Source organism: Piliocolobus tephrosceles, chromosome 6, assembly GCF_002776525.5.
Source record: "Piliocolobus tephrosceles isolate RC106 chromosome 6, ASM277652v3, whole genome shotgun sequence".
NCBI classification, from domain to species: domain Eukaryota; kingdom Metazoa; phylum Chordata; class Mammalia; order Primates; family Cercopithecidae; genus Piliocolobus; species Piliocolobus tephrosceles.
In genome coordinates, this window is record NC_045439.1 from 87,841,667 (window position 1) to 87,853,324 (window position 11,658).

Sequence of the window (11,658 nt, forward strand, 5' to 3'; positions counted from 1 at the left end):
AAAAGAGATCTTTCTTACCCATTTTACAAATGAGAAAAACAAAGGTTCTGAAAAGGGAATTGGCTTGCCTTGGGCCTGGGTCACAAAGCTAGAGGGTGGCAGAGCTCTGTCTCCTAGCTGGGCTGCCTGCTCCAAGAGCTGCCTGGTGTGACACAGTGCTTAGACTCTGCAGGCCAGGCCAGGGGAGGGGCTGTCCCGTCAGGGTGGAGATAGGGTGAGGCCCCAGGGCTGAGGGAAGGCCCTAGTCCTCAGAGAGCTAGGCATCTGCCCACAAACCCGACAAAAGCATTTGGGGACAGGCGTCTGCCCCAAAACCCAACAAAAGCCTTTCCCCAACTTCCAGAAAACGGTGTGTTACATGCATCATGTGTGCTCACTGTTTTTCCACCACACTCCTTTCTTTCCTGTGCCTGCTGCCGCCGCCTCAATCTCACCTGATGTGGGGCTGGCTGAAGCACAGGACGGCAAGTTGAGTTATTTTAGGTTTATGGTATCAGTATTTCATAGTGCTCCCACTCAGTGTTCCTCAGGGACCGCAGGGACCCCCCCCCCCCCGCCACAGGCATGCGATCTGGCATGGAGGCATCTGCCCCATGAAGGCTGGGGCCCAGGGTCGTCTGGGAGCTCAGCCTGGCTGTGTGGCCAGGGCAGTTCCTCACGGGGAAACGAGGTGGTGTGTGCAGTCTTCGTCTTGCCTTGATGCCTGCTGTGCCTGTGACTGCGTGGGCAGCAGGAGGGATGGAGCGAGGAGGACGGCAGGCCTGGGAAGGGGGCTAGAGCACTTTGGAAAGTCTGGCCTGGGCTCTGCCCAGATCCACTGCCAAGAACTGATGGGGAGAGCAGGAGAGGGAAAGAGACAGAAACCAGGAGACACCCAGGAGACACATGGTGGGTAAGGCTGCATAGGAGAGGAAGAGAGAGGCAGAGAAAGCAGAGCGGGGGGAGGGGAGAAAGATAGGGGCACAGGCTGGGGGCAGGGAAGGGAGAGACAGAGGCCAGAGCTTGCCCTGCAGGCACAACCACTTTCCCAGCCCCCACCACCTGTGCATGTCAGCCTGGGGCCTGTTAACACAGCCCCATCTTCGCCACTCCACCAGGTGAGTCTAAGCACTTCCATATCCAGGTGGGGAGGGAGACTCAGAAAGGTGAGGGGACTCACGCGGGATCACCAAAGAAGAGGCAAGGCCCAGCCTGGGCTCCTTGTGACTTGTCCTCTCCCCAAGTCCCTGCCTGCCTGAGGTCCCTTCTGTGCTTCAGCTTCAGTATGACGGATCCGTTTCAGGAAATGATAAAGTGTGTTAGCGGGAACTGCGCCTGCTCAGAGATGACTGGGGTCAAGTGGCCAGAAGTGGAGGCGCAGTGGGGCCCATCTAGAGAGGACTGTGACGGTCACCCCGGCCTGGGTCTTTCCTTCTGTCGCAGTGGCCAACCATCCATTCCCCATGCCTAGAGGCCTCCTACTTGGCCTTCAGAAGCAGCTCAGGGTCTCTCCCCCGGTGGCTCTCCTCTAGCCTGGGAAGAAGGGACAGCCTCTGGTGGGTCCCCTCTGGATTTCCGGCCACCCTCTGCCCGCACTGCTGCTGGGCTTCTCCCAGCTCCGCTGGCACTTCTGCGGCCTCCTCTCCTGTGGCCCCCAGACTGAGAGCCTCCGAAGTGGGACCGGGCCTGATACAGCTCCACACTCCCAGCCCCTGCCTGCAGATGCGCCCACCTCAAAGGAGCAGAGAGAGCCCACCAGACAACTGCTGCGAGGGGCAGGACTCGCACTCTGCTCTCCAACTCCTAACCTAGCTCATAATGAAGGAAGGCTTTGTGGTGAGGGGGAGGTGCTGTGTGAGCTCAGGCTGAAATACAAACATTTTCCACAGGCCTAGAAAGAGGCACAGGGAGGGCACTTTCCACAAAGGGAACAGTGAGAGCAAAGGTGTGTAGCGGGGAAGGGACTTGTGGCCTGCTCAACTTGAGAGCATCCTGGGACTCCTAATGGCTTCTCTCCTAGCCCAAATCCTGACCCTGGTCCCTGGACTCCTTTTAAAGATGCTCCATTCTGGCTTTCCAGGGCTAATCCCCGCTGAGGTGTGAAGGGCTGATAATGGCATAAGGTAGGAGCTGCTAATGGGAGAAACAATTCTGTCATTGGCCAGTCTAATCTTGGGGGCTGCCTCCTGGTCCATGGGGAGGTGGTGAGGCTGAAAGGCGGACCCTGAGAGTTGCAGTCCTGCGCCCAGGCTGGGCTCCTGCAGGAGAAAGCCTGGCAGAGTGCACAGCTCCACCAGTCAGACCAGGCAGCCTGTGTCTGGCCGTCTCTCTGGGGGCTGGTCCGCCCTGTCCCCACCTGCCCCCCCTTTCCCCTCCTCCTCCTCAGCCTCCCATGGGGACAGGAAAATCAACCTGGAAGAAATCTGAGGTCATGTCCTTTGTCGTGTATAATTCTCTATTTTCCTCTCGCTCTTGGTTCTGGCAAAAGGTTGTTGGGCCCGCAGGGTGTCTGTGTGTGTGTGAGTGTGCGTGTGTGAGTGGCCTCTGTGTGTGTCTGTGAGTGGCGTGTGTGTGGCCTGTGTATGTTTGGCATGTGTGTGGCCTCTGTGAGTGGTGTGTGTGGCCTGTGTGTGTGTGGTGTGAGAGTAGTCTCTGTGTGTATGGTGTGTGTGGCCTGTGTCTGTGATGTGTGTGAGTAGCCTCTGTGTGTGTGGTGTGTGTGAGTGGTCACTATGTGTGTGTGTGGTATGTGTGGGTAGCCTCTGTGTGCGTGTGGTGTGTGTGTGAGTGGCCTGTGTGTGGTGTGTCTGTTTCTGTGTGAGTGACCTCTGTGTGTGTGTGTCGCCTATGTGTCTGAGTGGCCTCTGTGTGTGTGAGTGTGGTGTGTCTGTGAGTGTGCAAGTGGCCTGTGTGTGTGTGGTATGTCTCTGTGTGTGTGAGTGGCCTGTGTGTGGTGTGTCTGAGAGTGGCCTGTGTGTGTGTGGTATGTGTGTGTGAGTGGCCTGTGTGTGTGTGTTTGGTGTTTCTGTGTGAGTCTGGTGTGTCTGTGAGTGGCCTGTGTGTGTGGGTGTGTGAGTGGCCTGTGTTTGGTGTGTCTCTGTGTGTAAGTCTGGTGTGTCTGAGAGTGGCCTGTGTGTATGGTGTGTCTCTGTGTATCAGTGTGGTGTCTGTGTGTGGTGTGTCTCTGTGTGTGAGTGTGGTGCGTCTGTGTCTGTGTGTGAGTGGCCTCTGTGTGTGTGTGTGTGTGGTGTGTGTGTGAGTGGCCTGTGTGTTTGGCGTGTCTGTGTGTGAGTGCGGTGTGTCTGCGTGTGTGTGTGAGTGGCCTCTCTGTGTGTGTGTGTTGGCTGCCCCTCCTCCCCCACTCTCTGGCCCCCAACCCCATCACTTAGGTGCGCTCTGGGAAGCTCCATCCTCTCCCACACGTGCTCACTGGCCTCAGCGCCCGCTGGAGGGTGCTGACTGGGCATGGTGTGGCTGGCTGGCTGTCTGTCCTGGGTCACCCTGGGCAAGCACTCGGCCGCCCTGCACTGAAGGGAGGAATGCCCCTGTCCACCTCACCAGGGCACAGTCATCTGAAGAGCCGCCAGCCTTCCGGCCAGCTCGCAGCCCCCGGCCATTTGTGGGATAAATTATGAATTTTAATTGTCAGAGCATCTTAGTGTTTCAAGGCTTCTATATATAGGCTCTGCCCTCCAGGAGCGGCAGGCTTGGTGGAGAGGAGTGGGAGTTGGGCAGGGCCAACAGGAGGCCCATTCTGGGTGCATAAAGTGGGCTGCGTCCAGTGTACCCCGCCCTGCTGTGTGATCTCGGGGGAGTCCTGGACCACTCTGGGCCCTTCCTGCCCCTTGCACAAGGTTGCCCAGTACCCCTACTTGGATGGGAGCTGTCTCAGAGCTGACGTGGGGCAGGTAAGTGCCTATCTGGGGGGAATGACCTGAGGGGGACCCAAGGACAACCCCAGTCCTGCACCCCAGTATCTCCCTTCTCAGGTCTTGAGATGCCAACCCAGGCTCTTGGGGACAGGAAGATGCCCCTCAAGGCCCCCAGCACCATCCCCTGCCCAGGCCAGTGGCCCCTTGGGACATGCTTGCCACATCATCCCCATTGGTCCTCTCACATCTTCCTGGGGCTCCCAGGGGGACCCCTCTCTGCAGCCCCAGCCCTCAGGGCCTCTCTATTTGGGAACAGCTCAGGCCTAGAAACCAGTCAACCCCCACCTGGGAGAGCTATAGGCCTTGTGCTTGGGGTGGGGGGTGTCACAGCCTCATAGACTGAGGCTGGCAGCGAGAGGCTGAGAGGTGTGGTGGAATTAGCCTGGGATTTGGGATTAGCCAGACAGCTAAATAGAATGATGATGAGAATGATGATTGGTAAAACCCTCATAGGTGGCCTTTGGTGTGCCAGGCATTATTTCAAGCCCTTTGCATATAAAAATTCATTTAATCTCACATAAACCCATTGAGGTAAGTGCTGCCATTATCCCCATTTTTCAGATGGAAAAAGCAGAAGCACAAAGAGGTTCCATAACTTGCTCGGGGTCAGTGTTAGCATGATTTGAACCCCAATGGTCTCGTTCCAGAGTCCATGCTCTTCATCACTCCCCCACAGTGCCTTTTTTTTTTTTAAAGCTAACACTAACATAGCATTGGCTATGCGCCAGGCATGAACCTGTCTGATCTCCATAACCACCCTAAGAGGCTACTATTATCCCCATTTTACTGATTAGAGAACTGAGGCACCAAGAGGTGATGAACCTTGCCCAAAGTCCCACAGTGATGAGTGACAGAGCTGGGACTGGGCCTGAGGCAGTCAGACTCCCAGCTGTCCTGCCCACTCCTGCATACTGCCTCCTTCTGATTCAGGTTCAGGGGACTGCTGAGCTACGTGATCTTGGGCAAGTGGCTTTACCTCTGGACACCACAAATTCCTCACTGGGAAGCGGGGATAGCAGACTTCACTGTCCTCACTGCTGGGGGTGGAGAGTTCCGGGAAAGGGAGAGGAAGAGACATTTATATCAAGCACACACAGTGCTTTGCTGAACGACCCCAGCACCCCTCACCACGCTACACACCCACTTCACTAATAAGGAAACTGAGGCTCTGAGCCATTAGTTCACCTGTCCAAGGTCCTGAGCTTGTCTGGTTCCAAAGGCATAACACCCTTAGAGATCCTCACACAGATGAGGAAACTGAGGCCCAGGAGCATCAGGGACTTGTCCAACATCCCACAGCATCTCTGGGCTAGGGCCTTGGAAGGACCCCAGCCTCCCAACCGAAGCCACCTTCTGTCCCCAGCATCATACAAGGGTCACATGGCCACCCCATGGCAGGGCTGGGTCACGGATAGGTGAGAGTTTGGGTTATTTCTGCCTCAAAAGGGGAAGATTGAAAAATAACTCTCTAAAACATCACAAACCAAGGTCCAGTGAGTTCTGTATAACATGGACAGGCAGATTATAAATAAAACACTTGCCTCTCTCCCAGCACTGGCAGTTCAAAGCCCTCTCCACTCAAATGAATCTTGGCCACGCCACTGTCAGAATCCATTTTTCCAACCTGGTAAACTGAGCCCAGTATCCAGGAGGTGATGGCGCCTCCAGTCAGACACATACAGGAGGAGTGTCCTGTTCAGGCACAATGGATGCTACCACCCAGCTGCCCGTTCATAAGAAGCCCAGACTTGGGGGAGGAACTGGCACCTCTGCAAATCTCTAAGGAGGGTATCAAGGCAGAGGCTGCAAAGGTCCACTGCAGGCCCAGAGAGGGGAGCCAAGACCTAAGCGTGGGCTCACAGGGAGGCCCGTTCAGCTCAGTTTGAGGAATCCGATGAGACATTACATGGCTCCGGACAGAAGGTCTGCCTCAGTGGTAAGTGAGCAGCCCATCATGGGAAGCATGCAAGCTGAGATCATGGATTAAGGTGACTACAGGAGGCCTCCTCTGCTGGGATCTATACCTCAGTAGCCCCTCTCAGCTCTGAGATGCCCCCGTGTTGCACCCAAGTAAAGGGACTTGAGATGGCTGGTCCCCGCCCCCCCGCTCCCCCGCCCCCACCATCTGCAATCCTGCACCGGGCTAGGCAGAAGAAACGTGCTGGCCAGGCCCCCACCCCCTCCCAGAGCCGAGAGCAGGTTTTCTGCAGAGGGAAGCAGAGGAGGTGGCAGAGAGAGACTAATTCCCCGAAATGGGAAAAAATAGAAAAACACACACACCACACACCCTAATAACATGTAATAAGAGGTTGGAGACGAGGAACAATGCCCTGGTAATGTCACCCTGGCGGCAATCAATTTGGGTGTCACATGAAATAGGCATAATTATTCCGCCAGCCCCGGTGCTCGTCTTTAACCAGCTCCAGGGGCCCGGGCCCAGGCCCGGGCGGGAAAGGCAGCGTGGAATCAATCGTTGATGCACCAGGCTGGCAGAGGGAGCTGCTCCAAATTAGCCTGCCAGTACCCAGCTTCTCAGACCCTCTGGACCAGCAGGTATCTGGAGGGCCTCGCGTGTGGGGGGCTCTGCAATGCCCAGGAGTCACCTTGCTCAGCCACCCCTCATTCCATCCATGAGCAGGAGCAGTCAGAGAGGACTCCCCAAGAAGTGAGAACGGAGGAGGAGCAAGCGCACATGTGTTCCATCCGGGGTTCATTCTCTGGGTCACCAAACTCTTATTAAGCACTCACCAATGCCAGGCCTTATGCCAGGTGCACAGGGGGGGCTGTGCAGGAGGTGGGGATGCTTTAATAATGAAACACAGGCTCCCTCCACCTCCTAAGTTAGGACTACTCCTTCCCATCCTGGGATAAACACAAAACCTCTGGGGTTCCTGGAATTTACTATCCTTTGTTTGCACTAAACATGCAGGGCCTTAAGCCCTTCTTGCTCCTCCTTCATCTCACTTGCTTGTGGAGTCCTCCCTGATTGCTCGTACCCATCCCAGACTTCAGGGATGGTAGAGACAGCATTCCCACAACTGGGGGAATGGGTGCCGATGGGATGACTGCTTAGTGAGCACCCAGTACACACTGGCTGCTGCCCATCTCAACCCCCATTTCATATACCAGAAACCTTGAATTCCAGAAATGCAAATCAAGGCCATCATGAAATACCATCTTAGATTCATTCAATCAGTAAAAATCAAGCCCCCCGACAATACCAAGTGTTAATCAGGATGGGGTGCAATGGGAACCCTCATCTCCTGCTGGGGTGACACAAACTGGTCTAACCAATTTGGAAAACACTTTGGCAAATATCCTAGTAAGGGTGAATGTGAACATGCCCTATAGGCCAGCAATTCCACTCCTAGCTCTGTGCCTCAGAGACACTGCACGTTGCCTCAGAGATGGGATGAGAAGGTTCCTGGCAGTACTGTTTCTAAGACCAAAACATGGAAATAACTTAAATGCCCATTGGTAGGAGAATGTTAATTACACTTTTATGATCACATGACAGAACATTATACATCAGTAAAAATGAGCTACATCTACTATTATTCACAATATAGATGAAGCTTAAATGTGATGAAGAAAAAAGGCAAATTCCAGAGGACTGTATATAGTTCATGCTCTTTTTATAAAGTTCAAAAATAACTAAAACAGAACTACTTATATATATTAAAATATATAATTTTAAAGAGGCAAGGGATTGTTAAATATATGATTTAGAGTAGTCATTGAAAAAGACGTGACGGGACGGGGTGTGCAGGAGCACATGGGAAGGTGTACATCATTATTGGATTTCTGGTGTTTAAGTTGGAGAGTAGGGAACAGTGTTCATTATAGTATTATTACTACTACTATGATTAATACTAAATGCCTCGATTAATTAATTAACAGGCTAGGCCTGGATTAGTGAGTAACAGCCCCAGCCTAGAGGTCAGGAAGGACGCATTCTAGACTGAACCGCAGGCTTGCAAGCTGGGGACTTAGAGCAAGTCACTCACCACCTCTCTGGCTCTGTTTTCTTAGGTATAAAATCAAACCTCTGCACCTACCACCTACAAGGAGAAGATCATGAGCATATCACTGATGGAAACTGTGAGTAGCTAGCACTTATTAAGGGCTTACTGTGTAACAGGCACTGTTCTAAATGTTTTGCATATGTTAGCACACCTAATTGTCACATCCTCCCTTGAGGTGAATATTATTGTTACCCTCACTTTATGGATAAGGAGACAGGCCCAGAGAGAGTAAGCAACTTGCCCAAAGTCACAGAACTAGGCAGTGGTGGAGCTGAGACTTGAGCCCAAGCTTTTGGCTCCGGGGTCCACACTCTTGACAACTTCGCTATGAAATAACATTGAAGAAACTGAACACACACAAGTAGATTGTTGTCAGCACAGCTCTACTGAGCCCATACAGCACCCAGGGATATTCATTCGCTTGTTCGTTCATTCATTCATTCATCCACAACTAAACAAAGGTCAGCATCAAGAATGCCTCAAATATATTGGGAAAGGAACCTGCCTTCTCACACTCTTTCTACAAAGAACCTTCCCTGATTCTGGAGTCCCCTGCTTCCTGTGTCTCTGCAGTCTGCTACTTCCCTAGGACTCAGCCAGTCTCCCTCTCTTCCTAAAGCACCTCTGACAACCTCAACCCCCAGGGAGAAATCCCACCTTTCTCTGAGTGTCTGTGTGGGCTAGTGAGTACCGTTTGTCTCTTCCCAACTCCTGCCTGGGGCATCTTTGACATCACCTAGCTCTGTGCATTCATGCACAGGCAGTCCTTGCCACTAGCCAACAGCTGCTCTCTTGTACCTCCAAGGGTCTGTCCCATCCCAGGGGCCAGGCAGGAGGGCCAAAGGAAGGGCTAGGATTGCTCAGGGTGTTCAAGGCAGATCATGCTTAGCCCAGAGCCGAGTAGGCAGCTTGGTTAGGATGTGCAGAACAAATGCATGCGTGACTGGACTGGTACGATATTCAGTGCAAACAAGTGTGTTTTTATACTGTGGGTGACTGGGGAAGGAGGGGCAGTGACCTGAAGCAGGCAGAGGCTTCTTGGAGGAGGGGGTCAGGAGAAAGAGAGGAAAGGACCTCTTGTGAGGGGATGCAGGGCCAAGCCAGGTGAGGATGGGGGGATACGTGGCAGAACTGGTGGAAACAGAACAGAAAGCCTCCAGAGGCTAACCGTGGAGGTGGGTGGGGCTGGAAGGCCACTTTCACAGAGTGCCACACACAGGACAGCTAGCCCAAGAGACTCCAGCCAGCAAGCTAAGGTTCTGACTCTGAAACCACCACACCTACTGCACCCCCCTCCCTGGCCCTTCCCTGGTTACACTTCCTCTACCCTCCCACCGACACGCTGCCTCAGGCCTCTTTGGGACCCTGTACGAATGACTGCACTGCCTTCTCTCCCAACAGGAACACACCCCAACCCCAGTTGTGCTTCTCCAGATATCTGCTTCCACAGGCACCTGAAAAGCAGCACCAGAGGAGCCCTCACTGGCACCAGGGATCCCGTCCGGCCTCATGCAGAACAACCACCCACCTCCACAAGAGGTTGTTTTTTTGGGGAGTGGAGTGGGGGAGGTCCCTCTGGGAGTGTGGGTTTTAGAAAACAATACCCAATATAGGAAAAATCCTTCAGAGGATGAAGATGAGCCCAGGTGAAGGAGGACTATTACAATGGGTAGTCTCTCCACCTCCCTCCCAGTCACACAGGGCCCTTGGCTTTGAGCACATGCCCATCCCCCTAAAAGCTGGTTCCCACTCTAACTCCAGACCCTGGGGACCACTGCAGCTTTAACTAAGCCCTACCCACGGGCTCACACTTAAATTGTCATGGGGTGGTGAGGGGGGCAGAGACAACCAGAACACCACAGGGGGCCTGTCCCTGCCTTCGCTAAGCCCCTTCCAGGAGGGGCAGCTGGGTGCTGCTGGGAGCCCCGATCTGAGTCTGTGCCCTCTTTCAGCACGGTTCCAAGGAGTTCTTGGTCTCTCCCCTGTGCCACCCGATGCCCTCCTCCCCACCTCAGGCCATGGGTAGAAAGCAGGAAGGACAGGCATGCCGTCCCAGTAGACCTGCTGCTAGCGCCTTCCCAGAGGCGTGAGGATTTTGAGCTGCTTCCTGGCTTATACAAGGACAAAGGGTCTGGGAGCAGCTGGCCCTCTTCTCCTCACTGACACTCTGCGCTGGATCTGGGGAAGCCCCAGGCTCTCTGCCGCCTGGGTGTCCCGGCTCATTGCTCCCTGGGCATGGGAGGCACCCGTGCTGAAGCCGCTGGCATAATGACCAGCAGGGTTGAGCCCAGAGCTGCGGGCCAGGCTGGGCTATGCGCCCTCTGGCTGCCCAAGCCAAGCAGAGGACTGAGGGAGGGCTGGGTGAGCAGGAAGGGGCTGTCCAGATGCCACAGGCCCCACCTCAGGGCCTCCTGCACTCCCACCCGCTCAGGGCAGAGCTGTTCCCATCCTCTCAGGCTCCCTTCTCGCCCACCCCAATCCCAAGGCCTCTGAGAACAAAGAGGAGGTGCTGGCACAGTTGGGCTGGACCGGGCTGGGTTGCGACCCCAGCAGGAACCTGGAGGGGGCTGCCCACTGACCTGGCCCCACCCCTCCTCAAAGTGGGATCCGCCCGGAGGGACACATCTCCTGGCATGCCTTGAGAGCAGAGAGCCCACAGCCCACCCCGAAAAGGGCGTGAGGGGGAGCAGGAGGCTCCCTCCTTACCTCCCTCTTCTCAGCTGGTTCCTACCTCCCACCCGCTCTGCCTTAGAATGAAAAGTGGGGCAGGAGGAGGTGAGAAGCCCGGGCTGAACGCAGACAAAGGGAAGGCCCCTAAAGGGTTCCTGGGCTCTCCTGGTCCCCAACTCCCTTCCCTCCACTCTCCCTACTCCCCATCTCCTTTTCACTGGGCTGGAGCTGGAAAGGGGCGATGCTTGTGTGTGGTGGGGAGCTGTCATCCAGGCTGGAGCTTGTGGAGAAATCCGGTCCCTGACCTGTGTCCACCAGCTAGGGAGTGTCTGGCGCTGGTGGGGGCTGCCTGGGGTCACCTGGGGTCCACGAAGGCAGGTACCCACCCAGGGCTGAGCAGGGGGCTTACCCTCTAGAGTGACCAAAACTCAGAATGGAAGGGGGGACAGGGAGGGAAGACCAGAGCAGGGCTGGGACACCCGTGGGGGCCCCTCCCCAGCTCCAGGCTCCCAGCTTACAAACCCTTAATTTGTTGGGGTTGGAGGGAGGGGAGGTGGGAAAGGAAGAATCTTCATTTCTGAGGCTTGAGGGGAAATCAGGCCTGTGACCCCAAAGGAGGTCTGGGTGGCACCGAGGTGCCCTGCAACCCCAGGAGGGCGCAGCCAGGGCCGACGGCGGCCCCCAGGGGCGCTCGCCGCGGGGCTGCCCGCTTGGGGCTCGGCTGCGGCCGCCTGGCTCACCTGCATCTCGGGCGCGCCTTCGGTCCGCTCGGCTCGGTCACCAATCGCATGTCTCTCCAGCCGGCCCGGCCAGGCCCCAGCCCCTGCCCAGCCCCCTCCTCCGTCTCCTCCTCCTCCGACACCTCCGCCCGGCAGTCCGCGCGCCCTCGCGGGGCTGGCCGTCCGTCTGTCCGCCTCGCGCGGGCGGGAGCCGAGCCAGAGCCGGGGCTGGGGCTCAGGAGTGGGGAGGCGGGAGGCCGCGGCCCCGGCGGGCGGAGGGGCGGGCGCGCTCAGGACGCGCGACAGGGGCTCCGCGAGCCTGCTTCAGCGCCC

The 11,658-nt window shown here is 55.9% G+C and overlaps 1 protein-coding gene across 7 annotated transcripts in view; it reads right to left on the minus strand.

Moving 5' to 3' along the window:
• The window catches only part of LINGO1 (leucine rich repeat and Ig domain containing 1), a 178,375-nt gene that overhangs the window by 8,002 nt on the left and 158,715 nt on the right, over positions 1-11,658 (minus strand). The window contains exon 1 of one of the 7 annotated variants that reach the window (XM_023195973.1): positions 11,347-11,558. The exons of the other annotated variants lie outside the window; for them this stretch is intronic. Coding sequence (XP_023051741.1) covers positions 11,347-11,352 — 6 coding nt within the window. The 5' untranslated portion in view covers positions 11,353-11,558. Of the gene's footprint in view, positions 1-11,346; positions 11,559-11,658 lie in introns of those variants that run through there. 7 annotated transcript variants of the gene reach the window in all.